Genomic DNA, 24,266 nt, shown 5'->3' on the forward strand with positions numbered 1-24,266 from the left:
AAAGAATACAGGCAAATTCCAACCCTTCCCCCACCCTTTTTCTTTTACTTTTATATCTCCTGCCCTCCCAACAGGAATCCCAGGCCTCTGGCCTGTGCAAAATATTTCTGACCTCTCCCAGTTTCTGGTTATAAGTATGTCCTAAATATTGCATGGAGGGAAATGGCATGCCTTTTTCTGTGTCAAAGACAGAAGAATAAATTCAAAGAAATGTTAATTTTTGGGGGGGAGAAAGGGTAGAGGACTATATACTGAACAGAATTCATAAATTTAAGGGTGTGCAAAGAGGGGAGAAAAGCAACTGGTTGGGGGGGGTGCTGGGGAGGGGGTTCGGAAGGGGAACCGTAAGTGGCAAATGAGAATTGTGTAGAATACCAAGAAGTCGAGCTTCAAAAAGGAGCAGTGCTCACAAGCTGCAGAAGAAACATTTAAAATATTTGTTAAATAAATGAATGAAATCCCAATCACTGTCAGTAGTGTATTTTTTGAATGCTAGCTGTTGACACCCCAGAGGAGGGGGAATATACTATGAAACTATTTATCAGATAATCTTCTGTTTAACGTAAGTCTTCTGTTTAACATATTTTCTTCCACGTTTAGAACTTCAAACCGTTTAATAAAAAAAAGAATAGCTCAGCTGAAACTTCTCTTAAAGTCCTGCTTTGTTTTTCTTATCTCTGCAGTGCTGAATTATCCCAAGGTCGTTACTGGGACGGGCTAGGCTCTCCTCCAGATTCCCCATCTCCTGGGAGTGATGTGTATTGCAGCAGTGAGCCCAGTGACCCTCAGTATGACCAGAGTCTCCTGGAGAACTTGTTTTACACAGCACCTGTAAGTCACTGAATCTGAAACTTTAGGAATTGGAGAACAAGAGTATTAATAATATAAGTGGGTGTAGGCATGTTACCACTTGCCAGACAGAAAGCTATCCATTTTACATACGTTATTTAATTATAATCACAATCTGAAGAGGAGAGTATTATCCTCATTTTACAGATGAGGAGATAAGCCTACTAAGATTAATTATTTTGTCCAAGGACACATCATAGCAAGTAAGTGTTAGAGCCAGGATTCAAATTCAAGTTTACCTGAGTCCAAAGCCTATAATCTTAATATATTATGTGGCTTCCTAAGAGCTCTTTCAAGGAAGAGCTAATGTAGGTATACCCTCAGAACCACCCTTGACTGGTATCTTTTCAGATACAGGTGTTCCAGAAACACCTCTACTCATGGTGGACAAATACTTCTACTGACCCTTAAGACAGAACATTCTCTTTTCAGGCAGTTTTAGCATTTTCAAACTTCTTTCTTATGTCAAGCCGTATGTTCTATTCATTGGTTTAGCATCTTCTAGAGTGTATACAAAATGAGTTCATTCACTGTTCCACAAATAATCATATTTGTGAAGATTGCTGTCATATTCCCTATTTTCTTTTTCTCCAGGTCAGCAAAGATACCTGAAATACAGTGTAGTTCATACCAGCTCAGTGGAAAAGCAATGAGGGTGACCAGGGTGCAGAAGAAGCAGGGAGGACTTTTACATGAGATTGTCAGGAAGGAGCATCATGAAGGATAAGGGATTTTAACTGAGACTTGAAAAGTAGTGTTCAGAGAGATAAACGATATGAAATAGGAATAGAAAGAATGACCTGTTTAGAGAAGCAGTTTGTGTACTACAAGGCATCTAATTTGACTGGGTAAGAATTCGTGTGGAAGAGACATTGACGAGGCAGGCTAGCACATTACAAGCAGTCTGTAACAGCGTTTGAATGTCGAGTGAGGAGGAAATGACATGACTGAAATAGTGTTCTAGGAATGTTAAACTGGCAGTGATGTAGGAGGTCAACTGTGGGGAGAATAATGGGAGCAGATAGGAAGCCATTGGGTTATTGGAGGTGTGAGACAGAGAGAGAGAGAGAGAGAGAGAGAGAGAGAGCATGCCAGAATGAGAGTGGCAGCTGTGGGATTGGAAAGGAGGAGATGGACTTAAAAGATACTGTGAATTGTTAGGATTTAATGACTTTCTACCTTAAAAGTCATCACTGATACTGTGTTACCTGTAGGAGAAAAGAGAAAGGGAACTTACATTTAGTACACATTTTCTGTGTGCCAGGGAATTTACGTTACCTGTTATTTATTAAGTACTGTGCCAAATGTTTTAAGTTCATTATTTCATTTAATTCTTTTACTAGCCCCATGAGATAGTGTTATCCTTTTACATATCATGAAATAAAAGCTTAGAGACATTAATTACTAGTAGTTAGGCAGAACTAGAATTCTTACCCTAGTCTGTCTGGCAAAAAGCCCATGTTGTTCCCACTAGACCACACCATCTCCTAAGTCCTGAGCATAGCATTAGAATCTGATCTTGACTTGACCTCCCTAACCTCATCTCCCACTTTTGCCCTGTAACCACTGGCAACTCCAGTCATACTGATTGTCTCACAGTCTAGCTTTTTCCATCCCCATATCTCTTGCTCATACTGGTCCTTCTACTTGTTGAAGGATGTTGAAATGCCCTTATACATCTGGTAAACTTCTCTTCATTCTTTAAAAATCAACTCATCACCTCTATGAAGAAACCATACCAGACTCCTCTAAGCAGAGTTTGTTGCCTGAATGTCCACAATATCCTGCACATGCCTCTCTTACAGCCCTTATGTTGTACGATACAGTTCCTCATGAACAAAAACATGTCTTCATTATCTTTTTATTACCTGTAAAACAAAGGCCTGATAGAATTTTGAGTACTCAGTGAATTCTTAGTGAATAAACGAATGAATGTATGAATGGTAATCCCCCATGCTATCTGAACAAAATAATTTTTAAAAAATGTTTGTTTACTGGAAGAAGGAGTGAACCAATTGGCCTTGAGGCACTGGGAAGACCAAGGAGTTAGAATGCTCATGTCCTTCCCTGGGGTCAGTGTTTAATGTTCTTAATATTGAATAACATCCACAGCTTAGAAATTCAGCATTACCTTGTGGTTTTGTTTCCTGAAATTATGAGCTTTTGAACAACCTGGTTTATATTTACTCTAATTTTTTTCAGGCTGTGAACCCATCTAGCTTTTGATCACCTTGTCAAAACCATTTTTAGAAGCTGCCACTTAACAAAGAAAAACTTAAGTGCAAAAAGCCTTGTAATTTCACCTTGGAAAAGTTACATTGCCTCCTAGAAGGACATTCTGATCATGCCTATTTAACTATTAATTTGTTACTCTTATGACAGGTCAATACGTTATATACCCTGAGATGCTGAGAAAAGGGAGTTGGAGGTGATAAGCTTAAAACTACTTTGGATTGGTCTCCTGCATTTATAACAGCAAGATTTTTTTTTAATTGGAGCCAAATAACTGTAACGCTGTCTTCTTATTTTGCATTTGTGTTAGAGCTGATTAGTCAATTTCAGCTACCTTTTCTCACGATAAAATTACAGGGGGTTTACCCACCAGTTCTGCCATTAGGAAAATTTGTGACATATAATAAACAGTTCATCTTAGCAAGGTTAAAAGCAGAATGAATCATTAGGAGTATAGAGTGCTGAAAAAAAGTAGAATCTTTAGGGCTTCCCTGGTGGCGCAGAGGTTGAGAGTCCGCCTGCCGATGCAGGGGATGCGGGTTCGTGCCCCGGTCCGGGAAGATCTCACATGCTGTGGAGCAGCTAGGCCCATGAGCCATGGCCGCTGAGCCTGCATGTCCGGAGCCTGTGCTCCGTAACAGGAGAGGCCACAACAGTGAGAGGCCCGCGTATCAAAAAAAAAAAAATTGAGATGGGGACACCTTACAGGAATGTACTAAGGATTAGAAATACACATGCAGCATTTAACATAGTACCAGATACAAAAAGGCAGTCAGTAAATAGTGGTTGTTATTACTTTTGAGGATTCAAAAGAAGAATCTATTTTCATTTATTTTCTTTGAACTGAACTTGTAGGTTATTTTTGTGAACTTCATATTATTTTTATATAGCCAGGAGAAACAGGATTATCTTCCTGGTGTCAGTTATCTCTTTTGATTACTACTTTTAGAGAAATGTTTTCATTACCACTATCCCCAAAGCAGTTATCTTTTAGTGCCTCTCTTTTTGTTTCTTCCCCCCATAGAAATCTGATACCAGTGTCAGTGATGTCTTCAGTGGAGATGATGATGTTGTCCCTTCTAAAAAAATGAGCCAGTCAAAAGCTCTTGCCAGATCTTCTAAGGTTCTAGAGTCAAATGATCATAAGTTGAAGAAGAAGGTGGTGGGCAAGAAAAATAGGTGAGCCTCTTTATGAATGCTTGTTTAGAGTCAAAAGCAAAGGAAGATTATTTTCACAAGATCTCTTCAAGTGAAATCACCTGTGTTTGCCAACACTGTCAGACTGGTTGAGTTACAGTAACTCATTAAGTATTGCAGTCCTTAAACATGCAATAACATGAAAAGATGGATGTGATAAAATAATTAAGGGAGAAAGCAGAATTCTAAGTTGTATGTGTGCTCAGTTACACTTAATGTAGAAAATATGCATAAAGAAAGCAAGTGAAAAGGAATACACAAAAGTGATGATAGTAGTTATATTAGAGTAGTGAATAACTGAAGTAAAGTCTGTATCCCTTGTTGAAAACCTAATTCTGTTATATCAGTTTCTGTACTTGTGTGGAGATAATAAGCCTTTGGATTACAAGAATGTTTTTACTTTTTTTTTTTTTTGGCTGCATGGGTCTTAGTTGTGGCACACGGGATCTTTGTTGTGGGATCTTTAGTTGTGGCATGCAGGATCTAGTTCCCTGACCAGGGATCAAATGTGGTCCCCCTGCATTGGGAGCGTGGAGTCTTAACCACTGGACCACCAGGGAAGTCCCTGTTTTTACATTTTTTGAGATTTCTTTCATGTAGATTAGGACCAGAATTATGATGATTAAAGCCATTTCCCAATCTTTGATAACTTGTGAATTAAGATGCCTGCTGCCCTTCCTCCTTCCTCCTCTTGCCTGTACCAACTAGATCGTTTCATATTTGGCTTCTGACCATCTGCCTCACTGTCTATATGAACTCCTTTCAGAAACTTGATTGAACAACAGATGCTATCAGAAACTCCAGAAGATGCCCAAGTGATGACACTAAGTGTGGATAGACTGGCCCTTCTGGGTAGAACACATTCAGTCAGAATCATCATCGAAACAATGGGAGTTCCTCCAGATAGTCTCCAGGAGACCCCTGGCAAAAAAAGCTTTCCTGGGAGACCACCTAAGCTGACAACAAAAAAGCGGTATGTCTCTAACATGGGAAAACTAAATTTGACATTTCTGGAAAGTGTGTCTGCTAGTAATAATAAATAATTACATAGTACTTTATGATTTATAAAGTGCTTTCATATGCTTCATTCAATCAACAAAAATGTACTGAATCCCCCACTAGGTCCCAAGCATTAAAAGTATGAGAATAAAGAAAATTAAGACCCAGGCTTCATTCTTCCATGCCTTACAGTCAATAGGAGAGAGAAACATTTAAATGGCTGTCTCTTGGGTTGGCCAAAAAGTTCGTTCGGGTTTTTGTAAGATGTTACAGAAAAGCCCAAACAAACTCTTTGGCCAACCCAATATGATAGGGCTGTAGGGGCCAAAAGAGATGTTTTATATGAAAAGTGCTGTGGGAACGCAAGACTGGTAAAGGCTTTCAAAAGAGCAGGTCGGTCCTCTGAGGACCTGAGGTTCTAAAAATAGGGCCTTGAAAGATATGTAGGATTTATCAGAGAGAAAATACGTTTATTATTTGGTTTGTTTTTTAATTACTTTTCTTGTTTTGACTTTTTAGCACCTTCTTTGTGGAATATCACTTTCCTATGGGCTTTTCCAAAAATGGATTGACAAAGACAGCTTTGATCACTGAGGTGGTTCGACTTGCATCCAGTAAAATTACAGATGGAAGTAAGAGAGAACTTGATTTCTGCTCCTTAGATATTTTGGCTTTGGAAGAATTTTTGAATCCCTAATTATTCATATACTCCTGTATTATCATAGAATCTTAGAGGCAGAAAGAATTTTGAAGTGAATCTAATTCCTTTACTTTACAAGTGAGGAAACTGGTCCAGAGATGCTGTGACTATTCTGATGCAAGGCAGAAAGGCAGTGACATAGCTGAAACTGTAACTCAGAACTCCTGATGCTTAGATCATGTTCTTTCAACTATTGACGTTTTTCTTTTCTTCCCTTTTTAAAAATAGCTTTATCAAGGTATAACTCACATACCATACAATTCACCCATTTGAAGTATACAACTCAATGATTTTTAATATATTCATAGGTTGTGTAACCATCACCACAATCTAATTTTAGAACATTTTCATCCCCCCTAAAAGAAATCCCATACTTATTAGCATTCTTTCCTCATTTCTCTCTTTGCCCCCTTTCACTAAGCAGCTCCTAATCTACTTTCTGTCTCTCTCAATTTTCCCATCCTGGACATTTCATATAAATGGAATCATATAATATGTGATATTTGTGACTGGCTTTTTGGACTTACTGTAATATTTTCAACTTTTAATATTTAAGTTGTTTTCAATATTTCGCTATTAAAGACAGTGCTTCAGTGAATAATCTTGCACATGTATCATTTCTCATTTGATGTGAGTATATCCAGCACAAGCGTTTAAAATAAATACTTATTTACCCTTAAAAACAGCACCTAAATAATTTAATATACTCTTTTACTAGAGTACATTGTTTCACTTTCCCCAACACCATAAGGAAGAATTAGGGCATTTAAATTTTTTCATATTTTTATTTTCTGTATGCTTAAATTATCGATAGCAACAGAAGGTGCTCTGGAGGTTTGTTAAAAGCATTCGAGAATGTATACTTGATTCTGCTGGCTGAAGTCAATCAGTGTGTTTGAGGAGCTTTAATGCAATTAAATTGTTTTTATCAAACCCCAATGCAAAGAAAAATGTTGGATTCTTTTCTCAGGTCTTCCCCATCTACCTCCTTCTACCTACAGGACATTTATGAGTTCCTTAAAACTTCTCTGAGCCTCAGATTCCCCATCTGTAAAATGGAGGTACAGCAAGGACACGGTTCTGATATGCACGAGTTTCAGTTAACATAGTATCTACAAAGCAAGAACTGCCTGTATTACACAGGGGCTTAATGGACAGTCAAATGGGATAATGAATGTAAAAGCATTAAACTCTAAAGTTGTATGTAACTAATACTAGCTCACATTTATTGGGCACTAAATTATGTGTCAAGAACTCTACTCAGTGTTTTATATATATTAATCATGTAATATTTTAAAACACATACACACACACAGATGAAGAAAGAGGAAGCTGAGGCATATATCAGTTAAGTAACTTGTCTAAGATAACACAACTGGTTTATGGTAGAACTAGAATTTGAACTAGAACATTTTTGATTCCAAATCATGTGCTTTTCATCTATATTGCTTCTCATGCATTATTATTATTGGCCACAGCGATTGAGTTCTCCCTTTGTCCTTCTGAGAAAGATAGTATGGGACATGTGGAATAAGCATCAAGCCAGGAATTGGAAGAGTTCTAGTTCTGGTTATACCACACACTTAATTGTGTGACCCTAGACACAATGACTTTTCATCTCTGGGCCTCTCTTAACAATATAATATGGAATGGACAAGTTATTTTCAGGATCCCTTCCAACACTTTAAAAAAGTCTGCTTTGGCATATTGTTAGCAATTTATTTACATGAATTTCTTCTTCCATTATTGCCTTAACATATTTTTTAAAATATGAGCTTAAGAACAGAGAATTATATGACAAATCAGTAATATAGTACCAAAACATACTTAAGTAATAAGGAGAAATCTGAGTAGCACCAGGTTGAAATACAGTTCTGTTTGTACATAAAAGATTTTATAGTGTTTTAAAGTGCTTTTTTATCTGTTACCTCAGTTGATCCTCTCAGCACACCACTGAGGTGTAGGTGTTGTCTTACTTCTCTTTCCGTGGTGGGATAAGCAGGTAAACTGGTCTAGTGGGTGTGCGCTTGCTGGGCCCAGACCTTTTGTTAACAGTTCCTGTGGATGGATCCAGATAGCAAGACCTAGATCCTGTCCATGAGTACCTAAAGGAATCAAAAGAGTCAAGAAGTAAGATGGCAAGGATAGAGATCAGTAGGTCAAACGGGCAGTTTGAATGAATATCAGAGATAGTGGATTCTCTGTAACTGGGCCTTTTTGTGTGGCTTCTTCAGATCCATTTTAAGGGTCTAGAAGTGAATGGACTGGAAGATCATTTTACAGGTGATAAATTGTGGCTGAAATGGTTCATTAGTAAGTAACAGAACTTATTCATATCAAATGATTCTAGCCCCAAATTCCTTTTTTTTTTTTAAACCTGTTAAATCCACATAGCAGTGAGCACAGACTCAGATACTACCATCACTTTATCCCATTTACACTTGCTATTACAGCAGAAACCCCTTCCTTTCCATCTATGAAAAGACAGACTCCGTTCTGCCTAATACTGCAAACTAAGATCAGTACTTAGAACCTTGTATAAGTGTGACAGGAGAAGTCCCCTAGTCTTCAGCCAGAAAATAAACTCATTTTCATTATTACAGTTTTTGATTCAGTTCTTCTCTTCATTTATCCCTTATTGTCCCACATCCAGCCAGCCCCCTTCTTTCATTACATTACCTGTCAACTTGTCTTTTAAAACACTGGTCATACCTTACACCCAGTGAAGTGTATGGTATGTCTCTTTACACATCCTGTGCTCCTATGCTTGACATTCATTTCTCATAGCAAAGCAGAGCAACATAGCCCTGCTTATCTTCTCTGTGCTGTATCCAGGATTTTCTCTCTGTCTCTCTTCCTTCAGTCCTAATAACCCTAACACTTTTATGAAATTACACTGACTGGATTCCTGAAAGAGATCTTAGATTTGAAGGGGAGGTGGGTGGTGTCAAGGCATGGATTGATGAGATGGCTCTAGTTGGGTGGTGTGACATGTGCTTATGTGTCTGGTTCTCCTTACAGTGGTGAAATTCCAGCAGAGATTTGTGTTTCCGGTACAGTTTGGTGGCCCAATGATAGAACACTGGTGGAATTCCAATCTTACTTTCCAAATTTACACAAAGAAAACCCCACAGTTAAAGGTACTTCAAGTGATTTTGACCTTTGCCTTACCATTTATTCACACTAGGGATTTGGAGCATACTTAAAATTATATTCCTACCTAAACTAGGAAATTCTCCAGGCTCAAACGATATTAATACTTTTGATTGTTGTTTATTATTATAATTTTAAATTTCTAATTGATATTTGTTATAGGCTAGATATTATGCTAAAGGCTCTGTGTGAACAACACTCTCAAATTTAATCATTAAAACAATTTGTGAATTAGATACCTTATTATCTTCAATCTACAGATGAAAAAAACCAAGATTTAGTGAAGTAACTTGTCTAAGATCACCCAAGCTAATAAAAGACAAAGCCAGGACTCTATCCCGAGTCTTTAGATCCTAAGTTCTTAACCTCTTTACTGTGCTCCCTGCTATGGAGGGTTGTTTGAATTGATACAGGATAATAGCCTTAATTTGAGGCTCTGCTTTCTTTTTTCAGACAGAATACATAAGTTATCCATCCCATATCCAAAGTAATATAATGTGGGTAGCAGTTTTATCAGCTAATTCCAAGTTTATGAAATCCACTTGCAACTGGTACAACAGAAATCAAACTATGTCATGAGCAGTTTTTACTTCCTTCAATTAAAAGAGTAGCTTTTATAATCTTTGACTTCCTCTTTGGTATGGATAGTATGAGGAATGCATCTTGTTTTCTTTTTGTTTATATTTTCAGGAGATCTAAATAATACAAGTTCATTTTGGAAAATATAGCAAAATAGGAAGAGAAGGAAAAACATAATATCACAACCTCAAGACAACCTCTATAAGCATTTCAGTATATTTGCATTGAATCACGTAGTTAAGGCTTTTTTCTAATTATAAAAGAATTATACATGTTTTTAATAGAAAAATATTTTTAAAACACAAAAATCACCTATAATCTCATCACCAATAAATAACTATTGTTAATATTTATGTGTATCTTTTTCAAATGAATACCTTATGTATGTAAATCTTTGACAGTATTAGGATAATTTTATATGCAATTTTTATCCTGCTTTTTAAAAATTTAACATTGTCTTGAGGATTTTTATTCATTTTTTTCAAAAATGTAAATCTTTTCCATGTAATTTTATAAATATGTGAAGGTTTACTATATATAATTTAATACCCTATTTCTAATAAACATAATGAATATTGTTCATATTATTTCAAATTTTAGTAAACATCATTTTAATAGCTATATATTATTCCATTCTAGAAATGTGCTATAATTAATAATTCCTGATTTTGAACATAAAAATCTCATTGTTAACTTTTAAAATATACATTGTATATAAGCTTCTTATGTATTATTTACTATTTCTTCAGTATAAATTTCCAGAAGTGAAATTACTGGGCCAAAGAGTATGAATATTAAAAGCTTTTTATATTTATTGCTAAATTTCCTGTCCAGAAGTATGTTGCCAGTTTATATTCCCAACTTCAGGCATATGACAGCCCCTGTTTCTCCATAACCTTGTTAGCATCAGGCATGTTTTATAATTTTCCCAGCTTTAATGGCAAACATTTGCATCATCTTAATTGCACTTTTCATTTTTAAGCGTGAAGTTGAACATTTTTTGTAAGAACTAACTCTCAAAAATAGAAAAAGATAATCTTCTGACCTCCTTGTGACTCATGAAACCCTCTCTAATCTTCCAGGAAGAATTGGTAAAACCCAGAAGGGAGACCAAAATGACAGAATATGGGCTCCCACTTAGAGTTCCCTCAGTCAAATAATTAAGCTACTGACTTCATAAAGCATGGATTCCTTTATAAGTCATCATATGTTGTCACTTCAATTAAAGTCCCCTGTGGCTTCTCTTTACTTTAACTTAAACTTTTTCTTTCCTTCTTTTCTCAGCCTGAAGTCATTGGGTCTGCATCACTACCTTTGAGAGCTGTCATTCAATCTGAGCTGCTTTCTTTCAGTGACCAGCTTGCAGTGCAACAGGAAAATGGTCAGACTCCACTTGGCCCCCTCAAGGTATGTAGATACACATTCAGGTAGTCAAGTATTTACGGAGCATGTGTTACTGGCTGGCCGTGAGATTATAGCAGTGAACAAGAAAATCAGCATCTTTGCTCTTGCAGCTTATATTAAAACAGGACAACAAAAGTGCTAGGAAGGGGGCTTCCCTGGTGGCTCAGTGGTTGGGAATCCGCCTGTCAATGCAGGGGACAAGGGTTCAAGCCCTGGTCCCAGAGGATCCCACAAGCCGTGGAGCAACTAGGCCCGTGTGCCACAGCTGCTGAGCCTGCGCTCTAGAGCCCGTGAACCACAACTGCTGAGCCTGCGTGCCACGGCTACTGAGGCCCGCGCACATAGAGCCTGTGCTCCGCAACAAGAGAAGCCACTGTAATGAGAGGCCTGAGCACCGCAACAAGGAGTAGCCCCCATTTGCCGCAACTGGAGAGAGCCCACACACAGCGATGAAGACCCAGTGCAGCCAAAAATAAAAATAAATAAATAAATAAATTTATTTCACGTGTATAATTTAAAAAAAAACTGCTGTGAAGGAACTAAATGATACAATATGACAGTAAGTACCTGGGAGGAAGTAGGAGATGGGAAGGTGTCTCTAAGGAGGTGACATTTAAGGTGAGATTTGAAGAATGAGAGGAAGAGGCCACCAAGTAAAAAGCACAGGAAAGATCGTTCCAGAGAAAAGAATGGCACATGCGAAGGTCCTAAAGTGAGAATGGGCTTCACTTCGTCAAGGGGCAGAATGTTGCCACAGGATAGTGAGCCAAAAGGGAGATTGGACAGGCAGGCGGGAGCCATGTCGCTCAGAGCTTTGTAGGTCAGAGTAAAGGGTTTAGCTTTTATCCTAAGAGCCAAGAAAGGACATTGAAGCATGGAAGTGACATCCGGTTTACATTTTAAAAGATTACTGGGTAGAGAATATTGTAGGGTGCAGGAGGGAAAATGTTGCATTCATCCAGAAAAGAAATGATTGATAGTTTGTACTAGAGTAGTGGCAGTGAACAAGGAGAGAAGTGGCTGAGTTTGTGTGTGGTGAGATGAATGCTATGTGTAATTCATCGGAGAGAGGGTTCTGTCCTTTATTCAGAAGCATCATTTTCTTAGGTGGAAGAATTTTTTGTTCTTTAGAGCTTGCCCTAATCATTTTCTTTTAACTGAAGTATAGTTGATGTACAATATTATATAAGTTACAGGTGTACAATACAGTGATTCACAATTTTTAGACATTATCTCCATTTATAGTTATAAAATATTGGCTATATTCCCTATGTTGTACAATGTATCTTTGTTGCATATTTTTTACATAATAGTTTATATCTCTTAATCTGCTACTTCTGTATTGCTCCTTCCCACTTCCCTCTCCCCACTGGTAACCACTAAGTAGGTCTGTATATCTGTGAGTCTGTTTCTTTTTTGTTACATTCACTAGTTTGTTTTATTTTTAGAGTCCATGTATAAGTGATACAGCATTTGTCTTTCTCTGTCTGACTTGTTTCACTTAGCATAATACCTGTAAGTCCATCCATGTTGTTGCAAATGGCAAAACTTTTATTCTTTTTTATGACTGAATAGTATTGCATTGTATATGTACAATGTCATCTTTATTCATTCATCTGTTGATGGACACTTAGGTTTCTTCCATATCTTGGCAGTTGTAAATAATGCTGGTATCATTGGGGTACATATATCTTTTTGAATTAGTGTTTTTGTTTCTTTCATATATATACCCAGGAGTGGAATTGCTCATTCATATGGTAGTTCTATTTTTAGTTTTTTGGGAAACCTCCATACTGTTTTTGACAGTGGCTGCACCAATTTACATTCCTGTTAGGTGGAAGAATTTGAATGTGTGGCTTCACTATAGCTTTGTCCTGTTGTACTGGCGAGCTTTTGAAATCATCACAGCCATACATAAAACATTTCCATGACTCCTCATCACCCAGAGGATAAAATACAGGGCATACCATATGACCCCACCTGACCACTGCAGCTTTCTCTGTTCCAGCTTCCCTACCAATAGCCATGTCAAACTATGTAAAGAATTGCTAAAGTATTGTGCTGGGTTATGCATCCATGCTTCTGTTCTTGATTTTCATGCTGCTTCCTCTTCTTGGAAACCCTCTCTGCCCTCTTCTTGGCCTTCTTAGTAATAGATACCATTTAATTTTAAAAACTTGTTTGACTACCATTGCAAAAAATTAACATCACATTATTCTTCCACTACCAAAGTTTTATTTTTTGCTTTCCTAGTTCATTCTAGACTGCAAGGTTTATAATCAGAAAGGGGTAATAAATAGAGTTGATGGGCTAGAAATTGTTTCTGTCCTGGCTTTGTTGAGAGAAGTACTGTTCTAAATAGATTGCTGTCTATATTCAATAGAGCAAAAGAACTTTGCTGTGGGTTTTAAATAAAAGGAGCTGCAAGTCCCCTTTATCTCTAGTAATTCAGCCTCGTAATAGTGACCACTTTCATTCTTCATCATTTATCCCACATCCTTTTTTACTTTTTAACATTTTAAACTTTTAAAAATAACTTCAAACTTAAAGAAAAATTGCAAAAATAGTACAAAGAACTCATATACCCTTTACCTGGACTCAGCAATTATTTGTCGTATTTGCTTTATAATTATCTACCTCTTCTGTCTCTTTCTCTCTCTCTTTTTGTCCCCCTCCCCACTCTCTCTCTATACACATACACACACAATTTCTTTCTGAACTATTTGAGAATATGTTACAGACATTAAACCTCTTTCTCCCTAATTTCTTGTGTGTATTTTCTAAGAACAAAGGCAACATTGTACATAATGCTGTACAGTTATAAAGATCAATTTAACAGCAATAGTATATTCTGTCTGTAGTCCATACTCAAATTTCACCAACTATGCCAATACTTCCCTTTGTAGCATTTTTTTTCCAGTCCAGGATCATGCATTGCGTTTATTTATTTATTTTAATGAATTAAATTTATTTTATTACCTTTATGCATATGATGTGTGATAGAGCTAAAGGTCATAGGGTAGGGCTTCCCTGGTGGCACAGTGGTTGAGAGTCCTCCTGCCGATACAGGGGACATGGGTTTGTGCCCCGGTCCAGGAAGAGCACACATGCCGCGGAGTGGCTGAGCCCGTGAGCCATGGCCACTGAGCCTGTGCGTCCGGATCCTGTGCTCCGCAACGGGAGAGGTCACAACAGTGAGAGGCCCGTGTACCGCAAAAAAAAAAAAGATCACAGGGTAGCTAATTCTGAAGAAGGGATGAACCTTTAAACAATTAATTAACCTCAATTTACATAATGATCTTATTATTTGCATAGCTAATGGTAGGGTTTGATTATAGGCCATTAACAGTCATTAATAAGTGAAAGTGTGTCAGAAATACTACACGGGTTTGTATCTTAGACTCAAGAAGCAAACACCCATTGCATTTAAATGTTATCTCTCTCTAATCTCCTTTAGCCTAGAACAGTTCTGCCGCCCTTCTTTGTCTTTTAGTACTTTGATATTTTTGAAAAGTAAGGCCAGTTACTTTGTAGAATGTCCTCCATTTGGGGTTTATCTGAATCACTTATTACTATGATATTTGAAAGAATATGATTGCTAACTTCACCATTAACTCCATCATTCCCTGTGCATTTATTAATTGGCATTCTACTACATAGAAGAGTTGTCCCTTCTCCCTTACTTATTTATATTGGTATGGACTCATGGATTCTTATGTTATTCAAAAGGTTATAATCCACTAGTAGTATTATTCATTTTGAAACTCAGCTTGTCCTGGATTTGTCCAGAGGGAGCCCCTTCAACTGGATTCTGTGTCCTTTAAATATGTCTCCATTCTCTTCTGAGCACTTATTTATGGCACAAGATGATGTTTTAGGCTCATCTTGTATTATTAATAAATCATCTGCCTAGCTTTTCTTAGTCCTGGTAAGGTGATGTATGTGCAGTCTATTAGTGTTCCTACTATTGTGGTATTTGAGGATGAATTAATTTATATCCTAACAATCTGATGCTGCTCCTGGCTCCAAAATTCTGTTTCTGATTCTAGAAAATATTCCTATTAACTCTCTTCCTTTTATGTTCTATAGGTAACTGTGGAGCTTGTTATAGATAACAAGGATTTCGCTGATGTCAATACAAAGTTAAGTAGCAACACCCAACATAGCCCACTTTGTGCTCTTACAAGTCCAGATAAGACACTGCCAGAACCTAGTCAACATGTTACCTGTACCAAAAATCCACAGAACCTCAATCAAATTCATGAAGAAACTGTAAAGAAAACACAGAATTTGGTGCTCCCCATCCCAAAGTCACCAAGCCCTGTTGTACCAAGTCCTTCGACCTTCACGGCTGTGCCAGCCTCTCACGATTTGATAAATCAGATAAATGTGTCAACAAAAGAAAGTGCTTTGCTGTTGCATGTGCTGTTGATGGTGCCAGATGGGAAAGATTTCATTACTGGAGAATCTGAGAAACAACCATCATGCAATGTTTATTTAAATTGCAAGCTCTTCAGCACAGAAGAAGTCACCAGATCTGTCATCGCATGGGGCACAACAAAACCAGTCTTTAACTTTTCTCAGGTAACTTTGTACATGTCTTAACATTCCATATGCATTAAGGATGAAGGCAGGAGTTGGGGAGGGGACAGAAGTATGTTTCCCAAATCATAATTCCATTGTAAAAAACGAGAATTTTCAGACTGGAAGTGCTTTTATAATTATCTGATATGCAGATCCAATCCCACTATTGTATGGGAAGAGGAAAAGATGTTGCCAACATTTTAAAACGTTTTGTGTGTCTATTTCTTTCTATTCTATCTCAGTTGATATGGTTTCCCACTGTTTCTTTTGCCTGAATTCTGAGTTCTGTTCCTTTCTGCTTCCTCTAGGGCTTTGATCAGTTGAACTTCCTTCTTTATTTTCTGCTTCTCCAATCTCTCCTTCTTTATTTTATTTATTTATTTTTCCTCAATCTCATTTATTCCTCCACTGATTTCAGTACTCATCTTACTTGATTTCTCAGTAGAATTTGATGCTATCGCTTAAATTGTTTCCTTTCTTGACTTTCGTAACTCTCTCCTCTTATTTTCTTCCTGACTCAAGAACTGTTTTTTTTTTCAGTCATTGGGCCAGTAGGAAAACTTGGAAGAGTCGTGATCCCAGTACTTCTTCCTCTCCTACTTTTAAATATTAGTGTTCCTATTAATTACTCTATCCTTGGCATTCTTCCAAACCAACCCTCTTTTCCCCATGGTCGCCACATCTACTCTCATAGCTTCAGCTGTGTGAAGATGACTTTGAAATCCACACTTCTTTCAGGCCAGGCATTTCCGTGTAGTTTCAGATCTTTGTGTCTAACTGCCTGTTGGTCATCACCACCTGGATATCTCAAAGGCACTTTCCTCTTGGCACCTAACACATCACCTGGCAAATTGCAGGTATCCAATAAAGATGTGTAAATGGAAGAAGAAATTCAGATGTATTCAAATCTGAATTTATTATTCCCTCCAGATCTGTTCCTCCTCCTCCTGTCTGCCCTAATTCATATTACAATTTACTCAGAAACCCAAGTAGAACCTAAAAGTTGTCCTTGAGTCTTTCTTACATAAAGATTCACCAAATCCAGTAGATGTTGCAAACTTAATTATCTCTGGAATAAATTCTCTTATCTCCACTCCATTGCCACTGCTTTCATTCAGACCCTTACTCTCATTCCACCTAGCCTTCAGACTGTCCTGTTTCTTGTCTCTCCCTGTCCATTTCTTCCTCTGTGCACCAACAGGAATGATCTTTCTAAAACACTAACCTGAATATTTTACTCTCCTGCTGAAAGCCTTTCAGTGATTACCCGTAGCCTTCAGGATAGAATATAAGTTTGGACTGCAAGACCCTTTAAGACTACCTATACTTCTCCAGTCTCGACTCAGGCCACTCTTCACACTAAATAGTCCAGCTGTACTCAGCTACTTGCATTTCCTGAATATCCTCTTTTCCTACCTGTGTCCCAGAAGCCCTATCTATATGAGTTTTGTCCTCAGAGAATTCATGCCATTTTGTATTTGGCCTTTATGTGTTTGTCTCTAACACAAGACTGTGGCTTTAGACTGAGGATAACAGAGTAGGTTTTATTTTGACGTCTTCAGCTCCTAGCACTGTGCTTGGTACACAGATAGGCTTTAGTAAATGCTTGTTGAATAAAAGTATAAATTAATACTTTGTCTCAGATGTGGAGTTTTGTTTTGTTTTTTTCCGGCTGTTCCTCTCCCCAGGTGATTCCTGTCTCTCTGTCTTCCAAATGCCTGGAAAGGCTTAAGAACAATGTGATGGTAATTGAAACTTGGAACAAGGTGCGGAGCCCAGGACAGGACAAGCTGCTCGGGCTGGTGAAACTCCCCCTCCATCAGTTTTACATGTCATTCAAGTAAATAGGACCTTTTGAAGTATTCTTTTTTTACATCTTTAACTTTGTATGAACTGAAGAGGAATATTTGTGGTTTGCAAACATGAACAACCCAATAATTCCTTGGAGGACTTTTCTCAATTTCACCACAGTTGCTACTCTTTCTCCTATGTTATAACAGTATTACAGATACTGCTTGCCATGTTTTAGGCCCTAAGCTAAGAACCTTACATATATCAAGTCATTTTAATCCCCACAACAGTCCTTCATGAGGCAGGTAAATTTTATTTCCCCTGTTTTACACATGAGTTAACAGAGGCACAGGGAAGTTAAATAACTTGTCATATATATTGTAAGTAGTGGAACCAGGGTTAGAACCCAGAGAGTCTGCCTCTGTAGTCCACTCTCCTCACCAAGAAACTCAACTGCCAAGTTATCACCTCAAATACTGATGGTGTATCTCTCTGTCACAAACTTCAGTTAGTATTGTTCACATCAGCCATTTGCAAGATTTCTGTACTGTGCATTGTTTCTTAGACCTTCAGATTTGATTGCTGTACCTCACTTATCACTACTCAAAACCTAGATGGGGTATTGATTTATCTGAAGATTATTTCTATCCTCAGTACAGACTGTTCATTTTTTTGTTTCAAGATAGTGATTTTTAATTATTTTAGAACTGACCTCTTTCAGCCTTCTCATGGTTCTGTGTTTTAAATGCTATATTTTACATTTTGCAAAGAGCACTGTTGTGGGCACTGGCTATAGAAATGGCTCACTATCATGTGAGCCTTTCTATAACCCCAGGAAGTATTGTCATTATCTCCATTATACAAATGAGGAAACTTATTTAACTTGGAGATGTCAGCCTCTCTGGCTTTGTTTTCATCATCTGTAAAATGAGGGTGATGACAGATCTCCTATCTCCCTCTTGGAGCAGTTGTGAGGATCCAGTGAGAAAATAAACGGGTAAGCCTTCAGTGAACAGTTAAGTACTTATATGATGGTAACATTGGGAAGCCTGGTCAGGCTAAGGAGTGCTGCTGGAATCATGGATGTCATTGTCAGCTGTAAGCTTTTGGCTTTTTCCCCTTTTTTTGTTGTGGTATTAGTTTGGTCTGGTATTCCTCTTTCCTTCTCATTTCCTTAGACCCCATTCATTGCCGAGAGAGCACAAAGTGATAATAGCTATCAATTACTAAGCACTTATCATGTTGGTATTTTATATTTGTTATCTCAGTTTAGTCCTAACAACAGCCCTTTGATGGAAGTTTTATTACCTACATTTTACAGATGTGGAAACAGACTTTTAAAACTTATATTGATTACTTAGAGTCATAGAGCAAGTAAGAGGCAGATCTGAGATTCAGCATGGTGTAATGAAGAGCATTTGGACTTTTTTCTCATCTGTGAATAGTGGATAGTAGCAACCTTTGCTGTGTTAGAAGGATTATAGAAACATTGTAAAGTGCTTACCACATAGTAAGTACTCAGTAAATGGCCGATATTTTTTGTAATGTTACTCAAATCTTATCTGCCAGACTCTAAAATCTATACTTTTTCTAGCTGAGCACACTGCCTACCTCTAAAATAATGCTATTCAGCAAGCCTTGGGGCCATGATAGTACAGAGATAAGTTAGACACATTCCCCCAGCCTGTCAAATTGCTGAGTTTGGAACTTATCTGCCTGGTCATTTTTATTTGATGGATTATGGATAGAATCATATATTTTTTTGAACCACAATTACTTTTCTAGTTGTAGATCCTTTTTTTTAAAAAATTTTTTTTGAGGAATTGGTATACTGTTTTCTTTGTGTTTTTTTGTTTTTATTTATTTTTGGCTGTGTTGGGTCTTTGTTGCTGCACGCGGGCTTTCTCTAGTTGCGGCGAGCGGGGGCTACTTTTCGTTGCGGTACGCATGCTTCTTATTGCAGAAGCTTCTCTTGTTGTGGATCACGGGTTCTAGGTGCGCGGGCTTCAGTAGTTGTGGCTCGCAGGCTCTAGAGCACAGGCTCAGTAGTTGTGGCGCATGGGCTGAGTTGCTCCACGGCATATGGGATCTTCCCGGACCAGGGCTCGAACCCGTGTCCCCTGCATTGGCAGGCGGATTCTTAACCACTGTGCCACCAGGGAAGTCCCTGTAGATCCATTTTAACAAACTGAGAAAACAAGCCAAGTAAGAATTGAAGCAACTCTATAACATGATTGATGACTGTTACTTACTCATGCACAATTTCTCTCCCTTTAGAGATCCCAAGATTTCTCGCCTGCTGCTTGATGCTCAGTATCCAGTTGTTGCTGTTGACAGCTACATGCCTGTGATTGATGTGTTCTCAGGCCACCAAAATGGGAGTCTTCGAGTCTTTTTAGCTATGGGTTCTTCAGATCAGATAATAGCACTGCAAAGATTAAAGAATGAAGAAGGAACACTTCCTCCCTTCAACCCCAGGCCAGCCCATCTCCTGGACCAGCCATCTGTAGCATCTGTTGCTATGGTAGTGACTAAACACTTGATTGTTTGCAAAAAACATAATCTTATTTTAAGGCTTAAAAGGTGATGTTTTGATACATGCATATGCTGTGAAATGATTATCACAATCAAGCTAATTAACATATCAATCATTTTATCTGGTTACCTTTTGTGTGTGTTTGATGAGGACACTTAAGATCTACTCTCTTAGCAAATTTCAAGCACCGTAATCTCATTTTATCTTGCGTGTTTTAATGAAACCATTGCCCCAAATTCTTATTTCAATAGTGAAAGGCTCAACAAAAGAACATACTTGCACTTCAATGCTTGCTGTAGCTCAAAAGAATCATTGGTATTTTTCTTTCTTTGTTTAAATGGATACCTGTGTCCCTCTGAGCTCCTTGAATTTATAAAGAAAATGTAAGTGGACAACCAGATCTTAATCCTCTAATTTACTAAATTGCCTTTTTAAAAAAATTGAAGTGAACCTAAATCTGCTCTAAAAAAATAGTCTTAATGAAAAAAAAAGAAACGGTAATCTGGGGGAAAAAATGGGGATGGAGATGAAGAGTGATCCCAAATGTAAACCAGCAAAGTATTCTGTTTCTTGACCAAATCCATGTTGGAAAGTTCAAGTGAAGTTCCTTGCTTTTCTACTAATAACTTAAAAAGTTATTTGTTCTGTACAGTGCTGTTCAATTGAGAAAGCACATTGACATACTTTATCATGTTTATTCCCCTAACAACTACATGAGGTAGGTCATTGTCATTCTCTTTTTTAGGTGATGAAACAGAATCAGAGAGGTCATCCAGGGTCACACAGCTAAAAATGGGAGAATTGGTGTTCAGACACAGGTCTTCTGACTCTAAGTCCACTGTATCATGTCCTCCTCTATCTTACATTTGATGTCTTTATTAGTATAGCCAAGTCTCAGTGTCCACACCATTTAAGTATGTTATGTTTTTTAATCTTAATGACAAATTTGATGTCTCTAACAGAGAAAGAACTATTAAGAAAATACCTATTAGTAGGTTATTGGTTTTTGTTTTGTTTTGTTTGTTATTGTTTATTTGTTATGGACTCTAAACTTTTTCTATTATATATTTATCATATTAGTAGTAGAAGTGCCTTCAGTAACAGTGTATTCACTACCTCCCCATTAATAAACAGTCTCAGTGTTATTCCTAACTTCATTAGAAATAATAATTAAGGACTTCCCTGGCGGTCCAGTGGTTAAGACTCCACGCTCCCAGTGCAGGGGGCACGGGTTCGATCTCTGGTCAGGGAAGATCCACATGCCACGTGGCACAGCCAAAAATAATAATAATAATAAAGTAAATGAAAACTTGTTTCAAATATGTCTTCTTTATCCTATTAAGGAAATAGCCTTCTGTTTTTAGTGTACGAAGAATCAGGAACATCTGATTAAATTTTATCAGATGCCTTTTTAGCCTTTATTGAGATAGTCACTTTTTTTCCTTCCTCTATTAATGCACTCTATTACATTTATGGATTTCCTAATATTGACCCAGTCTCACGGCCTAGAGTGAGTCCTGCCTGATCTGATTACAGTGAACAGTTGTGAGATTTATACACAGTGAAAATTAAGTATCTGTTCTAGTATCAGCCAGTTATGCTTATTTCTTTGTCTATTCTCAGACTTCATAGAGAAGCATGAATACGCTATACAAATTACTCTTTAAAGCTCCCCAGTATCTCTGTTTCGTTTAATAGGCAGGGGACCAAGGAAATGGATTGATGGAGCACCACTTTGAACTCCTTATAGACAAGATTAAAGGGCTCGCCCCTCTTCAGGCAACAGTCTGGGGAGAAGCAGATTGTTATGTCCAGTACTACTTTCCAGTTCAAGACTCGCAACCCAGTGTGCTGAAAAGACCTGAGTTCCTTGAAAATGGTAGGTTTGGGAGATTAGGCTTTCTCATTCTTGTGTGGCTCTTTTATTGAATATGCTTAGGAATTTTTTTTCCTGAGTCAGTTTTATGTTCCTCAGTATTTCCAGCCTTACCTGGGCAGTATAGGAGATAGCCTGAGTTTTTACTTTTCTTAAATTGTTTTTTAATTTAATTTTGATTTGATTTCAAATTTATGGAAAAGTTACAAAAATAGTACAAAGAACTTCTGTATACCCTTTACCTAGGTCCATGAGTTATTTACACTTTGTCTCATTTTGTATCATTTACGTGCCTACTCACTCTTATCGTCTATTAACATACAGTTGATTCTCATTATCCACTGTAGTTATATTCTATAAAGTCATTAAGAGAATACCAAACCATTGCTCCTGGGGGAAATACGTACATATACATATCTCACATAGATCATAATCTTAAATCCTAAAACAATTCACCCTCATAGATCCTATTTTCTTTATTTTACAGAAGAGAAAACAAGGTTCAGAGTGTTAATGGCTGAGGCCGCCCCACTAACAAGTGCCAAGGTTGGCATTCAAACACTGTCCAACTGGCCCCAGAGCCAGAGCCCCTGCACTACATTGCACTGTCCCTTGCCATCCCATCCTCTGGTCATCTCTGAGAGCTAAAACAGGAAGACAGAGTGTCACCTTGTTTGATCTCAGCTGGGAATGAGCAAGTTGGGTGACTCAAATTGTCTGCTATTCTGAGCATGTCCTTGAATAACCGTGAAAGTGCTGCCAGTATTGATTTTGAGGTTCAAATAATGGACTTGTATCCGGGATATATTGATATAAAGAACTCTTACAAATCAGTAATGAAAAGACAACCCAATTTAAAAATGGGCAAAGGATCTGAATGGACACTTCTCTAAAGATATACAAATGGTCAATAAGTACATGAAAAGATGCTTAACATCATTGGTCGTTTGGGGGATAAAGATCAAAACCACCACAAGATACCACTTCACACTCACTGAGGTGGCTATAATTTTTTTAAAAACAGACTAGGGCTTCCCTGGTGGCGCAGTGGTTCAGAGTCCGCCTGCCGATGCAGGGGACGTGGGTTCGTGCCTCGGTCTGGGAAGGTCCCAGATGCTGCGGAGCAGCTGGGCCCGTGAGCCATGGCCCCTGAGCCTGCGCATCCGGAGCCTGTGCTCTGCAATGGGAGAGGCCACAGCAGTGAGAGGCCCGCGTACCGCAAAAATAAAATAAAAAGACTAATAAGTGTTGGTAAGGAAGTGAAGAAGTTGGAACTCTTACACGTTGTCTGCCAACAAAGGAATCTCTTCTGTATTACCATGGCATCTCAGGGGACCAGAGCTGCTAGGGAAATGGACCTTGGTAGGAGTAATACAGTCAGAAGATACAGATTCCGGTTCCAGGTCTGTGACCTACTAGCTCTAAGACCTTTGGGTTGACTATGTAACATCAAGGTATCATATCCTCATCTGTGTAGTAGGAGAAATAATACCTGCTTTGTTTTCTTTACAGGAGTATTGTGAGGATAAAATTGAACAATACTGAATATTAACATACTGTAAAACTACATATAAACACTTCTTTTATTTATTTATTTATTTATTTAGGCTGCGTCAGGTCTTAGCTGCGGCTTGCGGGATCTTTCGTTGCGGTATGTGGGCTTCTCTCTTGTTGTGGTCTGCAGGTTCCAGGGCGTGCAGGCTCTGTAGTTGCGGCACGTGGGCTCTAGTTGTGGTGCGTGGGCTCAATAGTTGGCAGTGCGCGGGCTTAGTTGCCCCACGGCATGTGGGATCTTAGTTCCCCAACCAGGGATCGAACCCACGTCCTCTGCATTGGAAGGCAGATTCTTAACCACTGGACCACCAGGGAAGTCCCTGTAAAACACTAAGTGATGTGTTGGATTATTCTGAACTGCTTTTCTTTTCCAAAGGATTCACTCTGAAGCCTTTCAGATCTGCAACCACACTCTGCATTCCAGACCCCATCTTTAATAGTGAGCACCGTCACTCTCTCCTGTTGCCAGCTGAAATTCCAGTGCAAAGGCTCCTACTCAGTGCCTTCTCTGCACACGGGCTTGTACCTGGAGGTGGAGTCCAGTTTGAAATCTGGTGCAGGTACAGTGTGGAGAACCCATGCCTGTGCCTAGGAAGGAAGTGCACAGTCACAGAACATCCTTCCCTTAATTAGCCCAGGTTGAATTATAAGCAAGCAAAGAGCCCCCTTCTGCCCTGTTTAATATTATTTAGGTTTGATAATGACTTTTGTCCAGATTTCACTGAAATCTGTTCAGTTATTAGACTCTCGGGTGCAGTTGTATCTCATACTTTTAACCACTACTTACATTTGGAAGAGAAGTTTTAGTTTTA

General features: G+C 38.2%; 1 protein-coding gene and 1 long non-coding RNA gene across 6 annotated transcripts in view; one reads left to right on the forward strand and one right to left on the reverse strand.

The window, feature by feature from the left end:
- The window catches only part of LOC112411077 (uncharacterized), a 40,276-nt gene extending 20,424 nt beyond the window's left edge, over nucleotides 1-19,852 (reverse strand). For both annotated transcript variants that reach the window (XR_003005561.1, XR_003005560.1), the window contains exons 1-2: nucleotides 19,741-19,852; nucleotides 7,906-8,082 (exon numbers count right to left, since the gene is read on the reverse strand). This is a non-coding gene — a long non-coding RNA (uncharacterized LOC112411077). The remainder of the gene's footprint in view (nucleotides 1-7,905; nucleotides 8,083-19,740) is intronic.
- The window catches only part of C2CD3 (C2 domain containing 3 centriole elongation regulator), a 124,951-nt gene that overhangs the window by 39,558 nt on the left and 61,127 nt on the right, over nucleotides 1-24,266 (forward strand). For all 4 annotated transcript variants that reach the window (XM_024761948.1, XM_024761950.1, XM_024761949.1 and 1 more), the window contains exons 8-18: nucleotides 684-831; nucleotides 4,106-4,260; nucleotides 5,045-5,251; nucleotides 5,797-5,909; nucleotides 8,999-9,117; nucleotides 10,994-11,116; nucleotides 15,203-15,697; nucleotides 17,386-17,537; nucleotides 19,766-20,012; nucleotides 21,723-21,903; nucleotides 23,831-24,014. In XM_024761948.1, coding sequence (XP_024617716.1) covers nucleotides 684-831; nucleotides 4,106-4,260; nucleotides 5,045-5,251; nucleotides 5,797-5,909; nucleotides 8,999-9,117; nucleotides 10,994-11,116; nucleotides 15,203-15,697; nucleotides 17,386-17,537; nucleotides 19,766-20,012; nucleotides 21,723-21,903; nucleotides 23,831-24,014 — 2,124 coding nt within the window. The remainder of the gene's footprint in view (nucleotides 1-683; nucleotides 832-4,105; nucleotides 4,261-5,044; nucleotides 5,252-5,796; nucleotides 5,910-8,998; nucleotides 9,118-10,993; nucleotides 11,117-15,202; nucleotides 15,698-17,385; nucleotides 17,538-19,765; nucleotides 20,013-21,722; nucleotides 21,904-23,830; nucleotides 24,015-24,266) is intronic.

Source organism: Neophocaena asiaeorientalis, unplaced genomic scaffold, assembly GCF_003031525.2.
Source record: "Neophocaena asiaeorientalis asiaeorientalis breed wild unplaced genomic scaffold, Neophocaena_asiaeorientalis_V1.1 scaffold263, whole genome shotgun sequence".
Taxonomy (NCBI): Eukaryota; Metazoa; Chordata; class Mammalia; order Artiodactyla; family Phocoenidae; genus Neophocaena; species Neophocaena asiaeorientalis.